At 32.8% G+C, this 22,841-nt stretch overlaps 3 protein-coding genes and 1 pseudogene across 3 annotated transcripts; all 4 read right to left on the bottom strand.

The window, feature by feature from the left end:
- Positions 1 to 94: 94 nt before the first annotated feature.
- Positions 95 to 5,021, bottom strand: LOC106384109 (annotated as a pseudogene).
- A 327-nt stretch (positions 5,022 to 5,348) lies between these two features.
- LOC106416354 (indole-3-acetic acid-amido synthetase GH3.15) lies at positions 5,349 to 8,667 on the bottom strand. The gene is made up of 6 exons (XM_013857220.3): positions 8,542 to 8,667; positions 8,120 to 8,430; positions 7,537 to 7,638; positions 7,311 to 7,451; positions 6,357 to 7,021; positions 5,349 to 6,141 (listed from the first exon to the last, which is right to left on the bottom strand). The coding sequence occupies exons 2-6, from the start codon at positions 8,407 to 8,409 to the stop codon at positions 5,552 to 5,554; spliced, it is 1,788 nt and encodes a 595-aa protein (XP_013712674.1). The 5' UTR covers positions 8,410 to 8,430; positions 8,542 to 8,667; the 3' UTR covers positions 5,349 to 5,551.
- A 4,145-nt stretch (positions 8,668 to 12,812) lies between these two features.
- LOC106416351 (ethylene-responsive transcription factor ERF113-like) lies at positions 12,813 to 16,078 on the bottom strand. The gene is made up of 2 exons (XM_013857215.3): positions 14,824 to 16,078; positions 12,813 to 13,589 (listed from the first exon to the last, which is right to left on the bottom strand). The coding sequence occupies exons 1-2, from the start codon at positions 15,014 to 15,016 to the stop codon at positions 13,033 to 13,035; spliced, it is 750 nt and encodes a 249-aa protein (XP_013712669.2). The 5' UTR covers positions 15,017 to 16,078; the 3' UTR covers positions 12,813 to 13,032.
- A 215-nt stretch (positions 16,079 to 16,293) lies between these two features.
- Positions 16,294 to 19,128, bottom strand: LOC106384098 (4-substituted benzoates-glutamate ligase GH3.12). The gene is made up of 4 exons (XM_013824118.3): positions 18,369 to 19,128; positions 18,188 to 18,289; positions 17,113 to 17,891; positions 16,294 to 17,017 (listed from the first exon to the last, which is right to left on the bottom strand). Exons 1-4 carry the CDS (start codon positions 18,650 to 18,652, stop codon positions 16,470 to 16,472), a joined length of 1,713 nt encoding a protein of 570 aa, XP_013679572.3. The 5' UTR covers positions 18,653 to 19,128; the 3' UTR covers positions 16,294 to 16,469.
- Between the last annotated feature and the right edge of the window lie 3,713 nt (positions 19,129 to 22,841).

Here is a 22,841-nt window from a genome sequence, read left to right as displayed (position 1 = left end):
ACATACTCCTTCAGTTTTTAATATAAGTTATTTTAGAATTATCACATAGATTAAAAAATCATTTATTTTTTATATTTTTTAAACAAAAACATCATTAATTATTTTTACTTAACTATAAATCAACCAATAATAAAATATAATGTATATTATCATGACCTGTTAATAAATTTTACATTGAAAACTGAAAATGTTATATAATTTGGAATATAATTTTTTTTTTAAAACGACTTATATAAAAAAACGGAGTAAGTATTTGTAATAGGTGATTTATTTTCTCTTTATTTATTATTTTGCTCTTCTATCAAGAGCCCTATGCATGAAGTAACGGTGACTTTATCGGCTAGAATGCAGTTCATGCAGCTCCCACGATGGAATCTTCCGGCTAACAAACTTTGAAACAACAGCCGCCTCCAATATCTTAACCGCATCCTCATTCGTCACTGACCTCGGCGTCTTGTACTGACTCACAGAAGAGCCTCGAGACACGAAGAAACTCATGAGCTCATCAAAGGCCCCACTTCTTACAACCTTAAGCTCAAGCGGTCCAATGTTCTTATCATTCCTTCGTCCTTTTCTGTAGACCGAGTCAAGAGACTCCTCGACGGTGAAGCAACATTTCTCCATAACCTTCGGGTCGGGCTCGACCTTAACGTCCTTGACTTTGCTCCCGAGTTCCCAGTAGAGCACGTAGTGTCCTGGAAACGAGGAGGAATCCACACGGCTAGTGAAGTCAGTGAGCATTAGCTCATGTGGCTCAAGCAGGAGCGTAGCATTTGCCACTGCCTTGAGGAGATCTTCTTCGTAGGTCTTGTCCATGTCGATGCTTAGAACAACTTTTTGTCTTCCCACGAAACGAAACTTTGGCGCATTGTTGTAGTAACCAGTCACTCGTAAAACGTCACCCACACGGTACCTATACAAACCTGTAAGTTATATATATACAGCTTGTGAGAAACAAACTAGCAAAATCGTTTGTATCATGTGTAAATAGAATGATCGAATATATATTATATATTAAAACAGAAGTCATGAATTCTTTTCATGTGTGATTTTTTTAAGTTTAGACCATTCCTAGAAAATATCATATTTTACATAAGTTCATTATTATATCTTTTAATATATTTATCTTTTTATTTGAAATACAAATGAATATATTTAAAATGTTCTAACAAAATCTTTTTAAAATCTTCTTAGAATCTTTCTTAAATTTACTTTCAAAAATTAGTTAGTTTTAATTTAAATTATCATAAAATATAATTAGAAATTAAAATTGAATATAGTTTTGGTTTATAAACGAAAATTTAAATAAAATAAAATTAATTAATTTCACAAATACATTTACTAATAATTTTTAAAGATTTTGTTAGAAATAAATATTTATATTTATTTTAATTTTTTCAAATTTGTTTTCTAATAAAATAAAAATCATGATTTTTTGATGAGTGATATTTTTATTTGGACCATCATTTAAATTTTATAATAAATGTATATCACTAATGCTAATATACATAATATTTTTAACTACTTTAATCATAATATCTTTTATTTTAAAAAAAAAAAAATTAAAATTCTAACAAATCTCATGAAAAAGATTATAATAAGATCTTAATTGTCATAAATTGAATATAAATATTTTCAACTAATTTTGTAATTAGTAATGAAATGTTACTAAAAGAATAAAATTATATCCTATTTTATCAATTTTATAATAATATCTATCATTTTAAAATAAAAATGTTATACTGAACAAAATATGATAAAATTATTTTAAATTGATAAGTTAACATATTTTATTTTCATAAATATAAAATATTTATGCTAAAAATATAATATGTTGGAAGAACGGGTTAATATTAGTAAACTATATAATACATGTATAAAAATTTAACTTATCTTAAACTTTTTAATATACAGTAATTTATTATATAAAGTTAATAAACATTAGAAATTACTAAAAAAATCTAGCAATTTTAATTACGGATCATGATTATAAATAAATTAAATACAAAATTGTTTTCATATATGTTGTTTCATGCATTAAAAATTTTAGTTTAGTAATCAAACGCAAATTCAATAAGACAAATATATAATAAGCAACATATATATATATATATATATATATATATATATGTGATGAGTTTAATTTACAGCATGAAAACTATAAAATTATTATATTTGACATAATTATACAAACATTTAAATATGTGAGTAACATTAAAAATATATAGTAATTATGTAAAACAAATGTCTACATATATAAATGTGAAAATATATACCCGCACGGTTGTGCGGGTGGAAATCTAGTTTTAGTTAAGGGGGTGATTGGTAGTTGCTGTAGGTGCTGTCCACAGCCTTATTTATTTCCACAGCACCAAATTCAGAGCAATCAAGCTTTAAATTTTTTTTTGAAACCACAGCTCTTAAAATATCCTACAGCTGTACAAGTGCTCTGCAGAGCCAAATATCCAAAGCAATTTTTTAGTGCTTCAATAAAATTCTACAGCAATAAAATCTAAAGCCACAGCAAAAAGTCTACAGATTTTTTTCTACAGCAAAATATTTAAAGCTACAGCCATTACCAATCGGACCCTAAAAGTAGTAATATAGAAATAATTTGCGACATCACTACAAACTAAATATTTTTTACTATGATAACTTTAATACAATTAATATTTATTTTAAAGAGAGAGACTTACCAGAAAACGTTGTTACCACAGGTTCATAATCATGACCAATTTTAACATCAACAAGATCAACGACCACATGGTTCTCTGTGAGATCATGACCAGTTTCTTGATGGTCTTTCTTGACCTCCAAGAACTCAAAGTATGCCATACTTGGGATGATGGTGTAAGAAACATCACAAGGCTTGCTCAGAGGATCTATATTGATACCTATTGAACATTCAGAGCTGACGTATAATGATGAAACTAAAGGAATACCACCACAATAAAATTCCAGCATTGGTATATACTGTGCCATGGAGCCAGTTATGATTGCTTCTATGCACTTTGCTTTTGGCCAAAGTCTCTTCACTATTCCCTCCCATGATGTTTTACTACATTCTTGCTCGATTAGGCCCGCTAGTTCTGGATTTGGACCGGTGAGGAACTTAGAGATCCCTGAAAGACACTGAGCGTCTGTGATCCAGTCGCTGACACGGCCTGTCCTAATGTTGGAGTTCATTCCAGTGATCCTCCAGGAACTTGATTACTTTGAGGAAGGAAGAAGCAAATGGTGCATCAAGGCGAGATACATTTTCTCGTTGTAGAAGCCCACAAAGCAGTTGGCAGAACATGCGCTGGGTAGTGTCTTCACAAGTCGTCATTTCATGCGGGCTTATCTGTACTTTATCCCTGTAAATCATATAACAACACACAATTAATAAAGAAACACTAGCAGCACCAAAGAGCATGTTCAAGACTAATATGGGAGCAAATGTTTACCAGTATAATTTTTTGGCTGGGGTCAAGCTTTTCAAAATACAAGTTATTATAGTCCTGACCATCAATCCAGAAGGTGTCTCGCTTTCTCTGGTAACAAAATAAAACATGAGAGATTTTCCTTCAGTTACCCCTTCGAATTGCCTGCAAATAGTACCAATAACGAGTTTGGGTTACTTACTGTTTTTGGAAATAACAAAACAAGACACAACTTGGAGTTTGAAACTCATTACTTGGAGAGCATAGGATTAAAGAGAGATGCACACAATATCCCCTGTTCCATTTCCTCTGCTGTCAATGGTATCAGTTTTGGAACTCCTCCTGAAGTACCTGAGCTGCAAAAATAACAAATTTTTTTATTCTTTACATCTTATATACCTCAATCTAATATATATATACTTCAATCTACTTTGTATGGTTAAATATTAACAAACTCATGTATCAACAAGTTTTGAGCCAAACTTCCTCTAAATGTTTTTATTTTTATTTTTTGCAAAAAACAAAAAGAGGAATTAAGAACTGCATGTGGGATGTGGCCAAACTTCCTCTAGATTTCAAGGCTCTTCTAAGACTCTAGTCAGCACTTAGTTCTTCTTAATCTTGCATTTTACATGACAACACCAAAAGCTTTGAATTTGTTTTCAATTATCACAGATTCATTCACATAGCCATATATACATTTGCTCTAGATCTGTAGAGACTTCAAGATTTAAAAGGGTACCTGGTCAAGAGAACAATGAAGGGTCGATCACAGATGAGATTAAAGGACTCTCCATTAGCAATACGATCAATATAAGAGCGACAATCTTCGTAGGTCACAATGGGTAGGTTCTTCTTGAAGCTTTGCTTGTCGAGTTGACCGCTGAGGAAACCTCTAAGGTACTCGGTTTGAGCATTACATGAAAGTATTGCTTCCAACACGGAGTCTTGAACCTGTTTTGCATTACTGGTCGTATCCTCAAGCACAGATAGACAAGCTTTATGGTTTGTTGGATCAAACCTTGGTAACATGATTTTCTTTTTGTTTGAACTTTAACCTTGGTAACTGATTGTTAGCTTATATAATTATATGTTAAAGCAAAGTCTTATCACTTGCGGATAACGCTATTACTTACAAAAGAGTGAAGAGCAAAACCTCGGTTCTGACGAAGCCAATGAGATATGGCCTCTTATCTCTCTACGCTCAATAACACAAACAAAGAAGTGTAAAACTATGTGTGGTTTGGTCGTCCAGACCACATCAGTCCTGGACTGTAACTTTTTGTCTCATTCCTAACTGCATTGCCTAGTCTTTTGAAATAACACCCAACCATGTGGTCCGGAGGATACGTCTGATCCATATAGTTCATTTGGTTGGACAGCAATGCTCCACCAGTCCACCTCATGAGTTTGATTTGCATAAGAGGGGAGAAGCAATGAGAAGAAGAGAGAGAATTCCATATTAATTGATGTTAGGTAACGTCACCTAATTAAAGAGATTCCTGTACACGTTTTGATTAAGCCATATATATCGTTTCCAGTATATTTTGTCATTTGTTAAGAACAATTTTAACATTATTTTATTTAATTAACTAAATTTGTTGATTTGTAAATTACCAGTTTTTCCTTGAAATGCTTCAACCTTGTAACATAGAGATTGACCAACACTAGTGATATATATGGCCTTGAACGGTAATATACTTTTTGTCTGAGTTTTTGCTAGCTAGAAAGATCGTTGTCAGTCACAAAACTGTTTATGAAACTAATGTAGCAATACAAAACATGTTTGAAATGCTTAATTTTTTTTTCTTTTGTAGCATAACTTTAGACCTTTGATGTTTGCAAATGACATTCAATAGCCATTACCCATTATTTTTGGTTGATATCTAGCTGCTAGTGTAGAATAAGCTGCTCTAGTTCAACACATCTTCATAAGAGCAGGTCTCCATTTTATACAATTGAAAGACTTATAGAACATGACTTAAGCTTGACGATTGTAATAGAATTATATATTCGATTATGTTATATGTAATTGTGTCTTTTACGTGATATAAAGTATATATAGCGATGTTATTTTATAGGTAATTATAAGCGAAGTCTCACACTGTCACACATTACGTGACTACGGTTTATCGGCCAGAGTGCATCTCACGTGGCTCCCACGACGGAGTTTTCGTGCTAAGAAACTCGGAAACAACCGCCTCTTCCAATATCTTCATAGCTTCTTCACTCGTCACCGACCTCGGAGTCTTGTACTGACTCACAGAAGAGCCTCGAGAAAGAAACAAATTCATGAGCTCGTCGAAAGCGCCACGCCTAACAACCTTAATCTCAAGGGGTCCAACGGTACCATCATTCTTACGTAACTTTCTGTAGACAGAGTTGAGAGACTTCTCAATGGTGAAGCAGCATTCTTCTAAGACATGGCGGTGGGGCTCGACTTTCGCGTCCTTGAGTTTTCTACCGAGTTCCCAATAGATCACGTAGTGTCCTGGAAACGAGGAGGAATCCACACGGCTAGTGAAATCGATGAGCATTAGATCATGTGGCTCGAGTAAATGTGTTGCGCTTGTTACTGCCTTGTGCAAGTCTTCTTCGTAGGTCTTATCAATGTCCATGCTTAGAACAACTTTTTGTCTTCCTACAAAATAAAATTGTGGGGCGTTGTTGTAGAAACCAGTTACTCGTAAAACATCCCCCATGCGGTACCTATACAAACCTGTAACATACATACATTGTAATGATTGTATGACACGTAATAATAAAAACCAATTAAAATGTTTATATATTATCTTTTATTGTCTTCAGAAATAAGACTCAAAATTTCTCTTTATAGTAATTAATTAATTTTCTTTCACAAAGATAACGATTAAATCTTTTTTTTTCAAAAGTAAAACAACTAAAATGAAACTTATTTTGAATATTGATACTTACCAGAAAATGTTGTGATTATAAGTTCATAGTCATGTCCAATTTTAACATCGGCAAGATCAACGACCACAGGGTTCTTTGTGGGATTATGACCAGTTTCTTGATGGTCTTTCTCAACCTCTAAAAACTCAAAGTATGCCATACTTGGAACAATGGTGTACGACACATCACAAGGCTTGCTCAGAGGATCGACATTAATGCCAATGAAACATTCAGAGGCCCCGTACCAAGATGAAATTAAAGGAAGACCTCCACCATAGAATTCTAGTAACGGAATGTATTGTACCATGGAGCCGGTAACAACTGCTTCTATGCATTTTGCTTTTGGCCATAGTCTCTTCACTATTCCCTCCCATGATGTTTTACTACATTCTTTCTCGATCAGGCTCGCTAAGTCCGGATTTGGAGCGGTGAGGAACTTAGAGACCCCTGAAACACATTGAGCGTCGGTGATCCAGTCGCTGACGCGGCCAGTCCTTATGTTCGAGCATAACTCAGTCCAGTGATCTTCCAAGAAGTTTATTACTTTGAGGAAGGATGAAGCAAAGGGTGCACCGAGGCGAGCTACGTTTTCGCGTTGTACAAGTCCACAAAGCAATTGGCAGTACATGGCCTGTGATGTGTCTACACAAGTCGAAATTTCATGTGGGCTTACCTGTACTCGATCCCTGTAAAACCGTGTAACAAATACATTAAACAAACACTACCAGCACCTAGGAGGATAGGTCGGACTCTTCAAAGCGATCCTAAAATGTTAGGGGTTATAAATAACTAGTAAAATTTAAGTTTTTTTTTTTAAGAAAAATTAGGAATTTATATTTTTGTAAATTATTTCTTAAATTTTGGAGTCATAATCCAAAATTTTACTTGTATATATGCCAATGAATGGTTCTGGCTTCACTGAAACCCTAACTAAAGAGTGAATGTAACGTGGGGAAAAAGTTTTTGTTGATTTACCAGAGAAATATGTTGGATGGATTCACGCTTTTTAAGACACAAGTTAACATAAACCTGACGATCAACCCAGAGGCAGTCTCACTTTCTCGGGTCACGAAATAGAACATGAGAGACTTTCCTTCGGTTAGCCCTCCTATATGCCTACAAATAGTAACAATAAAGGGTTTGGGTTTAACATACTCTTTGTTAACAAAGCAAGAAGCATTGTAGAGTTGGAATTCTTTACTTGAAGACTAGAGGTGCATAGAGAGACGCAAACAGTATCCTCTGTTCCATGTCCTCTGCTGTCAAAGGAATTAGCTTTGGATATCCTCCTGAAGTACCCGTGCTACAAAAAAGCATTCACTTCCTTAACTCTTTACATCTTCCATTTAATTCACATTATTGAAGATAAATGTATTTGTAAAGAGGGGAACTAAGAATATGCATGTGGGCTATTTCATTTTATGTTATGGATTAAAGACTAGATTTCTAGGGCTATCCTCATCGAAGTTTTTCAACTACAATTTCTCACCCTATATATATATTACGGGAGAGTTTCTCAAAAGCTTGAGAGACTCATGCAAAAATCTCCTAAACCAAAGACTATAGCATGAGTCTCTTAAGTATTTTGAGAAACTCTACTACCATAATATTAATATATATGGTGTGGAATTCTACTTGAAAGACCTCCAATAATGATGCTCTAATTAAATGTCTTACAAATTGTTTTAGTTATCACATAGCAGAAAAACATTGTCTCCATAGGTTTCCAGATCAAAACAAGGTGTATTTTTTGGGTAAACCAAGGTGCGTTGTTTTGAGGATACCTGGCCAAGAAAAGACTGATGGGTCGATCACATATGAGATTGGAGGACTCTCCATCAGCGATACGGTCGATATAAGGGCGATAATCTTCGTATGTCACAAGAGGTAGGTTCTTCTTGAAGCTTTGCTTATCGAGCTGACCGTTGAGGAAACCTTTAAGGTACTCGGTTTGAGCATTACGTGAAAGTATTGCTTCCAACACGGAATCTTGAATCTGCTTTGCGTTACTGGTCACATCCTCAAGAACGGACATGCAAGCTAATGGGTTTGTGGGATCGAACCTTGGCAACATGGTTTGCTGATTTTTGATTATCTGCAACGTACGACAATAACAAAAAAAAAACTAATTAAATTTTCTCGTTTATAGGTTAAAACAGCATAGTCTTTGTTACTTGCGGTTCAAGAAAGTGCTTCTAGAGCAGACCTCTGTTCTGGTGTGGTAGATGAGTTGTGGCCTCCATATTGCTCGACGCTTGGAGACTTTAAATTAAGGAGATATTGGATAAAGCACACAAAGGGTGTGGTGTGGCGAAATGTTCGTGTGCCCGTAACCGCTGGATGAGTTTCGGATTGATATTAACAGTTTTTTTTCTCATTATCTATGTATCACACAAACATAAACCTTATGATACGACCGATAGAAAATGTTGCCATTTTCTTGGAAGCATGTAATGCATTGTCCTGAAAACTCTCCCTGAAGAAAAGAAACAGAAATAAATCTTTGAGTGAAAACTAATTTGGATAAATGTTTGAAATGAACCGCAAACAAATTCGGTTATATTTTTTTTTTGGTAAAATAATTCGGTTATATTTGCTATACCGGTTCGTGTTTCCCACTAAGCAAAAGCATTGAACCGAAGAGTTGTAAGAGCAGTAGCACACAAATCATTGAACCGGTTCGTAATGGCTCGAAACGACTCACTATCTACGTCGCTGTCACACCGCCGACGCTACTCTCATTGAACCGATATGACGAGCCTTCATCAGTTCCAGTGAAAATGTAGTTAGTGTTATAGTGTAAAATTTTCTCCGAAAACTACCATTAAAGTTTGGAATATTTTTCTACTAATGCGAAGAAGTAGCCGAATTGCATATTACTGAATTGATTAAACTGTGTAAACTAAAACCCAAATCTAAGTCTTTCACATATATGTGATTTATTATAATAAATTTTCAAATTCCGGGGAAAAATAGCAATCTTCATGTGCATGCGACGATCATCATTGTATCTGGGAAATTTCCACTCTCAAAGGAATCAACGCAAAGCAGCCGCAAAGTTTGAAATTTCTGAAGCCGAAAGCCTGCTAAATGTATCTTGTCATAGATACCGTACGTCCAAGTCAAGATATTCTTGAAAAAGAAATATAATGTTAAGCAAACAAAGAATGTCTATTTGAAAATTTGTGTCGTGTAGTGATACTTAAATTTTGGGAAAAGAATAATTGGCAAGATTTATTATTGTGATTGACAGGTGATTAGACTTGGTCCTAGGATCTGGAAGATGGCCCTCAAAGATACATACACACTTGACGTAACCAAGTGGGAAGGAACCATTTCATTTTGCGCATGCGTAACTCTCAAGAAGCTTTAGTGTGATCTTTCTACATTTTTTTTTGGGAAAGTGATCGTTCTACATCATCTCATAAGTCTCATATATCTCAATTATATACCCACTCATATTTTTTAGAATAGACCAATCCGAACAAAAAAAATGTAAGTAAAATAAATAATTAATTTATATAAAATATTATACATTGCTTGCGCCATTCGTTATTCGAATATATATAGAAATATTCTCCAACGATCACGAGTAAGGCCAATCAAACTGGAGGTAGGATAATGAAAGTGTAGTGTTTAAACTTTAAAGTACTACTAGGTAATAACCCGCGCCTTGCGCGGGATGTGATTATTAGTTTTGTTATTTTTAATTAAAAAAAAAATAAATCTATTTAATCTGGATATCGGTTCGGTTTTAAGTTATTTTTTTGTTTTTAATCTCCTAAAATATAACCATTATTTTAAATTAATATTTATTTTGGTTTATTCTGTTAGAACGTTTGTTTTTTAGTTTTTTCGGTAAAATCCAAAAATTATTATTATTTATTTATTTTCATGTTATAAATTTTAGATAATCGTCATGTTGAACCAATGGTTTCATAGTTTGTAAATGGACAATAATTCAAGAAAAAAAAATTATTAAGACAAATCATTTTACTATAATTTGGTCGGTAGTGAAAGAAACATTAAGAAAAAAATGTTTCAACTTCCAAAAAAAAATTGATACTTCACTGGTGGTAAATACTTATACAGTGTTCACATCAAGGTGCACATGTATATGTATGTAAAAGTATATAAAAATAAATGATAAATATATAAATATATTGTTAATTAGTATTAAATAACATTTTTGTTCTAAATAATACATGAAAGATAAAATTAAAATTAATTAAAAATTAAAAAGGCTTTGACTCTGATATCCGAAATGATTTAGAATTTTAAAGAATATCTGATTTGATCCGTAAATAAAATAAAATTTAAAAAATAATTGAAAATTTTAATAATAACATTTTATTACAAAAATAAAATATTATTTAACTTTTTAAATTTTAATACCTAATATAATAAATTTAATCCATAAAAATATTGTAAAACTTATATAAACTATAATATATATAACATATATATATATATATATATATATATATATATATAATTCTGTACATATATGTATATATATGCATATAACAGATCAAATTTGATATCCGTTTCTAAAAATATTGATATTTGTGATTTGTTTTTTTTTTAATTGTATTTTAGTAGTTGATTTGCTTCGTATAGTTACGATGTCCATATTTTTTTGTTCAAATCAAAACGGATAACGAATTGAATCAAAATTTATAAATATTTTGCCCAACTTTATCCGTAAACAATAAAAATAATATATATATATATATATATAGTTTAGCTTTTGATTCGTTATTTGTTTTGATTCGAACCGAAAAATCCAAAGTTTTATTTGAACCATGCACATAAGTTTTATATTAAAAAAAAATAAAAAAGTATATAGTGTGAACACATTTATGAATATAGTGTGAACGCGTTAACATATTTATTATCAAATCATTGAGGCTGCCACGTATATATTATAGTGTGAATGCATTTATTACAATGCTTCTCCTTTAATATATAAGAGATCTTTGGTGGGCCAAAGCTCGATCTAAATCTCAAGACCAGGTTTGTTTGTCCTATTATCACATGTATCCATAAATAAATAAATAAATAACATAGACCTCAAATAATTATTCCTCCATTTTTTTAAATAAATATCACTTTAAAATTTATCATATAAATTAAAAAAGTGATAAATTATTTATAAAATTAATGTAGTTTACAATTAATTTTCAGCTAAACTTAAATAAATTTTGTATTATGATTTGAAAAAACACTTTTTAAATAACAAAAAAATATTAAAATAATATTTATTACAAAACAGAGAGAATAACCCAACGATTCATGCACAGAAGAAGACACATGAATTAATATGTGGAAAGATAAGTCTCAAATTTACAGCTATTCTTTAAATGATTAGCGACAACGATATTCGTCGTGATCATCAGTGAGACTGTGATTGTTCGAGGAGCACACTAGCTAAAACCAAAAAGAAAATTTTGTTTGGCCATATCTACTCAATGATTATATAGCTTTCGAAATATATATTTACGTACATACGTAACATTAAATCTAAATACAACCTTTTACCAAAAAAATTCAATACTCCCTCCGTTTTATAATATAAGTCGTTTTAAAATTGTGCACATAGATTAAAAAATCATTAATTTTTTATATTTTTTAAACAAAAACATCATTAATTTTTTATATATATAACCAAATCAACCAATAATAAAATAAAAAGTATATTATCATTAGTTATATAATATTAAGAGTTAATAAATTTCCGATTATTGCCGTTATTTTATCATTTATGTTCAGTGACAATGATATTGTACGAACAAAAGAGGAATATACTTCGAAATCCTAAAAGCAGTTCAATTAAATTTGTTTTATCATTTATGTCTAAAGCTTTGGTTTCTATTACATCTGTCTAATTCTTTCCCAAATTTTTTCTTTCCACTTTTGTAAATATACATCCTTCCAAATTTTAGCAAATAAAATAAAATAAAAATGCATCTTTTATTGATTAGTAATTTGATTTTTTAAAGAACAGATAAATTGATCAGTATGTCTGCAGCGACCAAATAAAATGATTTAAATTTGAACATTTTATGTAAAAATGATTTTTTGGGATAAAATGTTAAAATCCACACCATTTTCTTTTGAGATTACAATGTTACAAACAACTTATTACACAAAAGCAGAAACTTAAATAGAAACAACAACAACCCAATACAAGTGGAGAAACCATCGAGGTGGCCTAATAGAAGAAAAATAGAACCTTAGTAGAGAGGAGGCTGTGGGCGAGTTGTTTGGGATGGATAGGAGGCGGTCACGAGTTAAGCAGTCGATGCTGTGACAAATACGTTGAAGTAGAGACACCAGTGAAGATTCTTGCGTTTCTCTCCTTCCATAGGAGATAGATTGTAGCTTGGAAGATGATCTTGAGAACAGTAGTAGACTGAGCAGAGTTTGGAGACTGATTGGTCAGAATCCAGGTAGCGGTTGAGTGCAAGTCCAGAGGAGGGTTCACACGAAGTGACTGATTTTTATTAATAATTAAACATTGTTTTACACATAAGACATGACTGATCAGTATTTTCAAATTTTACTAACAATTAAGAAAAAACAAAGTGTTACACACGTCTCTCATCCAACCAAAGTTTCGTTGCAATTTACTCGCTTCTACGAATTTATGATAGAGATTTATAAGAAACTTATTCGACCAACAATAATAATGAGATTATTCTCTTGGGTAGTAATAATAATTGTAACCATAGTTCTTCTCCTCTTCACGCTGCTGCTGCTGTTGCATCTGTTGAGAAGTTAACGAGGAAGAAGATGATGATGAAGGCGTTGAGAAAGGCTGTTGCTGACTACTAAAGAGACTCGACGTGTAGTACGATAAATCAACGTCATTGTTACTCGTAAGCAACTGAGCGTATTGAAGTATGTCCTGATTATAATCCGCTGGCCACGAAGTAGGAGTAGTAGATGGACCAAGCAGAGGAGGGGCGGTGTTCATTAATTCATTGCCACCTCTTGGGGGATGATCACAGCTGGATTGAGATGCGACGTAGCTTGTGGTCGAAGGACCTTGGACGCGTTCAGGGAAGTTGAGCTTAGCCTTGGTGCCTTTGAATTTGAGGGCGGCTCGGTCGTAGGCTAAAGCGGCTTCCTCTGCTGTCTCAAAAGTCCCGAGCCATACACGAGCAGCTTTCTTTGGATCACGGATCTCGGCCGCCCATTTGCCCCATGGTCGCTGCCTTACGCCTCTATAGTGTTTTTTTCTTGGTTGATCTTGAAGAACATTTTAAACAAAAGTTATTATTGCATGTAACAAAACGAAAAGAATAAGCGCATGTGCAATTCTACATGCATGAGAAGATACTACGTGTGATTTCACTTATTTAGCAAGGGCATAATTTAAGAGAGAACTTGTTTCATGTTTATCACTTGAAAGGAACGAAAATAAATAAGATGGATGTATCATTTAACAAAATATTCAAAGAGTTAAACATTTACATGCATACTGAAAATTAAATTCACAAAAGCTGATAAAATTAAGCAAATTAAGACTGTTTGGTAATCTTTATTTTATTTTCTTTTTGTCAACATACTTATTGGTAATCAACTAAAGACTTATTCACAAAAACTGTGATTAAGTAAATTTGCTTACAAATACTACATGGGTTTTTGTTTCTATATGTAAGGTTAATTTCGGTCCCTTTATTTTTCGTAGCAAAAAATAATTCGGTTGTATTTTTGTTCATACAGGATGAAACATGTAAGCGTAATTAACTCATCATTCAAAGAATAAAATGTGACGAATCTGTCTATGACTCAATAAAAGTATAAACTAAGACTTTGAGTTTTGATAACGACTTTTAGCTATGACATGTCTTTCTTCTAACGCACCTAATATAATACAAGTTGAGACATACTTCAAAGTTGATAAAAAACGACCGAAGACAAATTAGTTTTAAATAAACAAAGGAACATGCGAAGTCAAAATTACTCCCATCGAGTTAGGTCAGAAGCCACATGTAAACTATATGTTTGACGAATATATAATAAAACCTGCATTTATAAAATATTATAATAGAGCTTGTAGTTTCAAAGGAAGAACACAAACAAATCTAGATGTACTAAAACAAGGATAGACACGTAGTAACATGATCGATCGGTGGTTCAATTCAAAGACAGAAGGAAAGTTCTTTACGTAAAGTAAATTAAAAGGGAGATGCATTTACAAATTCCTTTCTCCTATTTTAATTTTTAAGTGAGAAATGTTTATTATTAGTAAGTATTTAGTCGTTAACGTATTGTAACAAGTTCCTTACACCAGCTAGCTATCTAAACGATTAAGCTATTACTATTAGTCTATTACAGATATTAAAGCATGGAACTATGAGTCTAATATATAAGTGAAGATATCTATGGTATTTAAATTAGTAAGCAAACAAGATCTTTATGGTATTAAAGCATGGAACTAACTAATTACCTTGGTCCTTTTTTTTGCCAAAATAATTACCTTGGTCTTGTTGTAGTTGATCCGACTTATCAAGCTCTTGTTTGACCGGCGGGTCTGACATTTTGTGTCCGTCGGCTGCCGGATACTCGATGACATTGCTGAAAGAGGACATCATAGCGGTGACATCAGACTCATTCCAAGATGGATACTCCTCCGCCGACGTTTCCGGTGGAGCCGGTCCCTTTCCATACATCCTATATATCCACTTTTGCAATAAACTATGTACTCACACACAAACCCCAAAGAACAAGACGTGTGTGTGTATACGTACAACACAATTTGAACAAGACAATTTGAAAGGAACTATAATATAGTTTGAACGAATTGATGGAGCAAGGAATCCAAGGAGTGATAAGAGCATGAAGCTTGCAAGTTGGGAGAAAATAGGTTTTGTACTCTAGGCTATTGATGTTATGAGGAAAGAACATGTGAAAAGGGGTTTATAAAGACAATGATCTATAAGAAGAGATATATATACACTCAAATATTTTTGGAATGGTGCGGGGTGGGACCATTCGTTGAGTTCATTCATAGATCTCTTTTTCTTTTTTTAGCAATCTTTATTTTTGGAGCTTATAGCGTCGCATGTTTTGGTAACAGTGTTACGCACAAATTATGAATGAGTGCGGAACTAGTTGTTATTATGATTGTTGAATATAGGCTCTTTTTATTTGGATTATTCTTGATATGGAACTAGTTGGACACATGTTAGTTATTTAAAATTTGGAACTCAAGACTTATCTTGTTTCTGTTTTTTTTCCTAAAATCTTACGGACAAATCATAAGAAATTCAAAAACTATTAAACAGTGACAATTTATGACACTTAATAATTAACTGAAATATTCATGAAACGATTTATCAAATATTCCCTCTTTCTTTATATTGTCGTTTAAGGTTTTGCACATGAATTAAAAATAATAACTAAATTTTCTGTTTTATCCATATTTAATACATTAGTTTCTTTGATTTTATTTATTAATAAATTAAAAGTAAGGGCAAAAGTTTGAAAAATATTTAATATTTACTTTGAAAATGTAAAACGATACCGGTAATGAAATAAAATTTAAAAGTTAAAACTATAATTAATATGAAACAAATAGAGTATTCAATAGAGTTATACTTAAATAATGTGTAAAATTTTAAGTTATATATAATAAATATGAAATTAGTTCATATCTTGCAAACATCATATATAACAGATTTTGCATCAAGAAAATAACCATATAAACAAGACCAAGACAGTTTTGACAAAAAAAAAAAACAAGACCAAGACAGTTAAACGAAAAAGTGAACCGGATTGTCAACTTCAGTTTTGGAAGCCTTGACGCAAGGTGGAAAGTATTAAAAGAAGGGCTTGGTTTCGATTCAAAGCTATTTGGTTCATTCTTGGGCCTTTAATAAGCCTATCTCTAACTTCATTTCTGTTTCATAAGATGCTCTATTTTTTTTAAAGACTTTGAAGTTGTCAATGTTGGCCTTGTTCAAAATATACTACAAAATATCAATATTCAGAAAAACTAGTGAAAAACATACTACAAAATAGCAATATTCAGAAAGTGCACAAGATAGACTGGCACATGTAAATTTATTGCAACTAAGACTCCACCACGAGTCACTTGGACCAACAATTCAAAGAACAACAATTTCAAGTACTAAAGAACCTTGCAACCACATAGTTCTCCATAAATTCTAAGGCCTTTCCTGATTTAATGCATCTAGGAGTCTTGTATTGACCAATGGAAGCACCTTGTTTGATGAAGAAGTCCATGAGAGAATCAAACGTCCCTTGAGGAACCACTCGTATCTCCAAAGGCCCCACTGATCCATCTTTGAACCTACATCTCTTGTAAACATTGTCAAGTGAATCCTCTATCACTGAACAACACTTTGAGAAGGCCTCTTCATTGAGCTCCAAATGACTGTTCCCTTCTTTGGCCTTTACTTCCACATAAAGCACGTAATGACCCGGAAACGTTGAGGTGTCTGCATAGCTGGTGAAGTCTACAAGGGTGAGATCTGATGAGTCAAGAACAAGCTTGGCTTGACTCAAAGCTTTAAAGAGATCTTCCTCGTTGGTTTTGTCTGAATCTATGCTCAAGACAACGTTCTCTCTTCTTACAAACTTAAACTGAGGTGCGTTGTTGTAGAAACCAGTCACCAATAGAACATCTCCCACCCTCATTCTATACAAACCTGAAAAGAATTAAAAAAAATCACAAAAATTAATTAAACCATATAATATTTTTTTTTTTGCATGTTCTTAAGGTCATGATGGTTTTAAAGCTCACCAGAGAAGTTTGTGACCACGGGTTCGTAAGTGCACCCAAGCTTCACATCTTGAAGGTCGACCACATCACGCTTGTCTCCATCCATTGTTATGAACTCAAAGTAAGACATGTTAGGCATGAACGCATAAGAAACATCTTCAGGTTTGCACAAAGGATCTACGTTGATCCCGAACGTTGTCTCCGAAGAACCGTACGTTGTCGAAACGAGAGGCAAGTCGTTACAGTAGTAGTTCATGGTGGGAACGTATTGTCCCATTGAACCAGTAACAACGGTCTCAATATACTTGGTGTTTGGCCAAAGTCTTGTGACTATACCTTTCCAAGAACTCTGGTTGCATATTGTTTCAATCGTGTCTGCTAAGTCAGGACGTGGTCCTCCAAGGACCAAAGACACGGAACTATGACAACCGAGGTCTGTGATCCACTCGCTGAGATGGCCTGAACGGATGTTTGAACATAACTCTTCCCAATAAGTTTCAAGAAATTTGATCGCTCGGACCATGACTGAAGCGAAGATGGAACCCATTCTCACAACCTCGTCTCTTTGGACCAAGCCACATAGCAAATGGCAGTATAGACTTTGTGTGTTGTTAGAGCATAGTATGACTTCGTCAGGGCTCGTGTACGAGTAGTACCAGTTGGATGGCCGGTTCTTGAAATATTCGCTCTTGAAATAGCTGCTGGTTGCTACTCGAGCAGGTAAGCCCGAAGGAGTAATGGCTTCTTGTTTAGTGAAGAGAAACATCATCCCTTTTCCTTGTTCTAAACCTTTCACATGCCTAAACAAAACAAATATAAGATTTATTAATCATCATTGGTCTGATCCAAAATATTCATATAGATAATGGTTAAAACTATATTAAAAAGACTATAGAGAATGTTTCCATGCTTTTACCCTATTAATTTGTTCATATCGGGCGAATAACAAAATTGCATATTTGTTAGCTAAGAGTGTTAGGTTTTCAATTCGAAATTTATTGTTTATTGGTTATATTATTTCAGTTTGGTTTCTTAAACCACTTCATATAATAGAATGACTTTTTGATATTAAAAAAAAAAAAACTATGGGACTTACTTGGTTATAACGTGCATACGAAGATCATATGCAAATGTTAAATTGTCCAAGTACTTGTTGTTCCATGGCATCATCTTTTGTGCTCCTCCCGAAGTTCCAGAACTACAAACACATTTCAAAAACTTAGTTTTGGTACGAGAAAGACAAACTAATCAATAGAGAGAAAGAACTTCTTATATACCTTAGCAAGAAACCAGTAATAGGACGGGCCGATAATACATCGGATGACTCTCCGTTCACGACACGATCGATATAAGGCTTAATCTCTTCATAGGACACGACCGGTACGTTCTTCTTGAAGAGCTCTTTATCAAACCTCTCGACGTGAAAACGTTGGAGGTATTCTGTGTTCAGGTTTGGTGTGAGTATCTCCTCCAACAAGTTGTCTTGTATCTGCTGGACGTTGGAAGTTAAGTCCTTCAGCTTCGCCTCCCATCTTTGGTTGTTGTCGGAGTTTGGATCCATGTTTGGTTCTCTCTGATTGATATGAAGAAAAGAGAGAACACTTTGGTCATTTATATAGCAAGAGAAAACCTAAATAACTCGACCGGTTTGGTAATACGGGAGTCTCCGTCATTGTTTAGATGACATCTTTAGCTGTAGAAAAGTCTCATGCGAGTAACACAAGTGGTTATTTTTAATTAATATATATACGACCTAGACCTTATCGTGTGAACGGTGCCATAGATGCTCCATTTTTTTTGATAAACATAGATGCTTCATGTTTGTATTTCAAAACTACACGTAGACGAATACATGTGTAATATAGGACGTACAATAATGATATATAAATATTAGTAATTCGACAAGAAATAGTTTTTGTCAAAAAATAAAATAAATTATAGTTTATAGTTTCATGATAAATAACTAATTGGAGGGTTAAGTATTTTAATACATGTTTGTATTTTAAAACTACACGCTAGACTAATACATGTGTAATATAGGACGTACAATAATGATATATAAATATTAGTAATTCGACAAGAAATATTTTTTGTCAAAAATAAAATAAATTATAGTTTATAGTTTCATGATAAATAACTAATTGGGGGGGGGGGGTGTTAAAGCTAAATTATATTGTGTAATTTGTGTATGAACTTTAATGATGGATGTTAAAATTAATTTTATCTTATTTATATATAAACACATGTCAAAATGGGTATTTAATACGAGTAGAGTTTTAAAAGATCATAAATCAAAACTGATTCTTCAATCTGTCTGCTACTTTTTTATTCATGAGATACCATCTCATAGACTAGGTTAGACTGTTAAAGGGGTTACAAATCTTATTTTATTTATAAATAAACACATGTCAAAAGAGATACCATCTCACGTACGAGGTTAGAGGGTGACCTTAGAGTATCTCCAACCCATTGCTATTTTCATCTCTATAATAACATTTAGAGGTGAAATTGCTCCAACCCACTTCTATTTCTTTCTCTATAATAGAGATTTCTATTTTTTCCTCTATTTATAGAGGAAGAAATAGCATTCCTCTATTTTTTACTCTATATTTTAGAGATTGCTATTTTAGGGGAATACATTGGAGCATATTTCATCTCTATTATAGAGTTCCCCTATTTTAGAGGTGAAAATAGCAAAATACATTGGAGATGGTCTTAGGCTCTAAGATTTCATATAAAACGGTATTTAACTAACTAATTCATGGGAATGGTATTGTGTGATCGTGAGAGGAATTCTAATGCTACTAGACTTGCTGAAAAAAATATTGATATGAGTCAGTTTTCACTTTTTATTTTTTTTTGTCAAAGATGTTTCACATATTTTTAGTTAATGAAAATAAAATCTCTACAACTATTGATATTTTTTATTATATATGTTCTGTTCGACATGTAAAAATTCAAAAGTATTTTTATTAATTTTAATAAAGTACTAGTGCATTTATCATGTCACCAAATATACAATAGTCAACATTCTGCACCTAGGGGTTTTTGTTGGTATTAATTAATAGGACCAATAGAGTCAAGAAAACGTGGAAAATGGAAAGGAAATTCAGCATGAAATTTCTGCACGAGATGTTCTTCCACATTAAGTTGAAACTTGTTCAAGAAATTGATATTCATACACAAAGACCCTACATTGAGAGTTCAATATAACGCTCTCTTTTTGGCTGGTCAAACTATATAGAATTAGTTAGTTGCGACTCTTCTCACTCATCACGAAAGTGAGTTCAAATTAAACTAGAAATTACTAACGAAGTTTCAATAAAGTATAGCTTTGTTTTTTCTTGGTGTTTAACAAGTAAAGATAATAAGAAAAGAAAACGAAACGAAACTGATCGCAAGACGCCAAGACTTTAAACTTACCTGCATCAGACGATTCAGACCTCTACTCTCTTCTCCAGATTTGATTCACTCAATTACAATGGATTCTTTCCTTTGGGGAATTTGTGTAAATGCATTAAACCAAAACAAAAGTAAAAATGAATGTCAAGAACATAATAGTCAAATAGCACAGTACAGTACGATACAATGGTAAGCATTATACGGTTCTTGCTATAGCTCCAATCGTAGTCTTATCTAAACCAACGGTACTATATGTTTTTTTTTTCAACTAAGCAACTCAGATATTGTTAAATTATATTAAACAAATACAAATGAGTTTTTAGGCTAAAGAGAAACACATTAACACTATTTTCTTGTTTTTCTTCCTTCACTTTTCTCTCTATTTTCCATAATTATGAATTTATAACAACTCCTTTTCCATTTCACCAACCCTACTCCATTTCTCTTTTAATATATACACTACCAGTTTTTTTATTTAATTACTAACTAAATTTATACTTCTTTACAAATACATCTCTCAATGAAAATATATTAGGGAATAATAAAAACTAATCATGATATCAATATATATTAGTTCTTTATTGTTTTCATTGGAATAAACTAGGATTGTTATAAAACAATAATATCCATTATTTTCTTTTTAGACTTTCTCATGATTAAATTAATCAAAACATCTGAGAAATTCATATTTGATATTTTTTTTTCAGCGTTACTTTTTCAATTTACATCTACCCATAATACTATATGGGATTCAGATAACATATAAATTTTCCGAACGTCAAAATGATTTTGACTTTCCAAAAACTTCAAAATGATTTTAACATATAAAACTAGTGGACTTTGTGAAGTGGGGACCTGGAGGGACATTTTCCCAGAAACACCCCTGGGCAAAGAAAATGAACTTCCAAGTAATTTCAGCTGTTGAAAGTCATCTCTTCTATTTTTTTTCTTCTTATCAACATAATGACTTTCAGTTTATTCTGGTGACTTGGGTCAGGTCAGGTAAGGTCGTCTCCTTATTCTACAATAAGTCTCTAATTTATTAGTTTAATATGCACAACCTGAACCAAGTCACCAGACATAAACTAAACATGTTTTGGACTTGTGAGAGTCTTCTCTGAAATGGTCTTTAAGCATGTTTCAGAAAATTGATAAATGTGTTTACATGTGTACCCAAAAAGACAAAATTTGTGAAAACCTTTTAATTAAGGCTTAACAAGAGTTTGTTTCGGTTGAGTAATTAGGAAAAAATGTTTGAAGCAATTTAATGGTTCACCTGATTTGGTTTATTCGCACACTTGTTGATATGAATCGAAAGAAAATAAAAGGAGGGTACCTACTTTCTTTCAAATCTTGAGGATTCTGCCCTGACAAAATATTAAGAGACATTTGGTTTAACCATCTTTTCTTTCTTTGTAAATTGCTCTCAGGCAGTCTCACTCTCACCCAACATGTTAGAATATATTAGCATAAGTCTCCCTTTCATAGTAGCTTAGCAAATTTGAGTGAAGACGTTTTCAAAATTTTGTTAAAGAAGCATCATTAATTATTTATCAAGACAGCTCTTCAACATATCTACCAGTCTCAAAGGCAAAGCATATTCCACCAACCAGACTCAAAGGCAAATTGCTTGAGTTTTTTTTTTCTAACTATGTTGTTTCTACATTTGGGTTTTTAAAAATAGAAAGTAAAGGAATCAATACTACCATACATAAGCTGCTAAAAGATGCTACGTGTTTCCATCTCACGGACTTAAATTTCATATCCATGTAGCATTTTTAACCAACTTGTACATAGCTCCAACTCATTCATCACATGCAGTTTTCCAAAGGGTCAGAGGATATCTAAAGAACACACATAAATCGATTTGCGCGTGATCCGTTTTTGATTAAGAGATGAAATAAATAATTTTATAAGCTTTTAAATGGGTATTTTATAAATTGGGCTTGACATAATCAAACTTCCTATGTTTGGCCCATTATAAGCCCAGTTCATTAGCTATATATAATTTGCGGCCTGGTTCTGGTTTCGAATCTCTCCCTACAAGAATCCATACAAACTCTGGACCTCGAGATCTTTGCTGATGCTATCATCCTTTTCCTATGGATGGACAGCTAGCTAATAAGCCAAAAAACATAAAGAAGACATGTTGGTCCTACCAATTCTCATCATACTATACTACTCATTTTGAGTATTTTGATTTTGCATCCCACTGATTGATTATAAACCCTAACAAATTATTCTCAGACAACACAAAGAGAACCACTTTTGTAATTGTATGATAATCATATTCTCACACGCTAACACAAAGTCCACATACTATCTCCGAGCCTCTCCCCATCCAACGG

This window comes from Brassica napus, chromosome A2 (genome assembly GCF_020379485.1).
Source record: "Brassica napus cultivar Da-Ae chromosome A2, Da-Ae, whole genome shotgun sequence".
Lineage (NCBI taxonomy): Eukaryota > Viridiplantae > Streptophyta > Magnoliopsida > Brassicales > Brassicaceae > Brassica > Brassica napus.
Note: the sequence above shows the minus strand (reverse complement) of the source record. Positions and strands in the feature narration are given on the sequence as shown.

Bases quoted from the DNA above. Each gene is read 5' to 3' on its own strand.
- LOC106416351 (XM_013857215.3), bottom strand. From the start codon at position 15,016: ATGTATGGAAAGGGACCGGCTCCACCGGAAACGTCGGCGGAGGAGTAT. The intron at 13,590-14,823 runs GTAATTATTTTG...ATGTTCTTCAAG, and splicing joins TCAACTACAACAAGACCAAG to ATCAACCAAGAAAAAAACAC.
- LOC106384098 (XM_013824118.3), bottom strand. From the start codon at position 18,652: ATGGATCCAAACTCCGACAACAACCAAAGATGGGAGGCGAAGCTGAAG. The intron at 18,290-18,368 runs GTATATAAGAAG...ATGTGTTTGTAG, and splicing joins ATTACTGGTTTCTTGCTAAG to TTCTGGAACTTCGGGAGGAG. The intron at 17,892-18,187 runs GTAAGTCCCATA...TGTTTTGTTTAG, and splicing joins CGTATGCACGTTATAACCAA to GCATGTGAAAGGTTTAGAAC.
- LOC106416354 (XM_013857220.3), bottom strand. From the start codon at position 8,409: ATGTTGCCAAGGTTCGATCCCACAAACCCATTAGCTTGCATGTCCGTT. The intron at 7,452-7,536 runs GTAAAGAATTCC...TACTATTTGTAG, and splicing joins TATGCACCTCTAGTCTTCAA to GCATATAGGAGGGCTAACCG. The intron at 7,022-7,310 runs GTAAATCAACAA...ACGGTTTTACAG, and splicing joins CCATCCAACATATTTCTCTG to GGATCGAGTACAGGTAAGCC.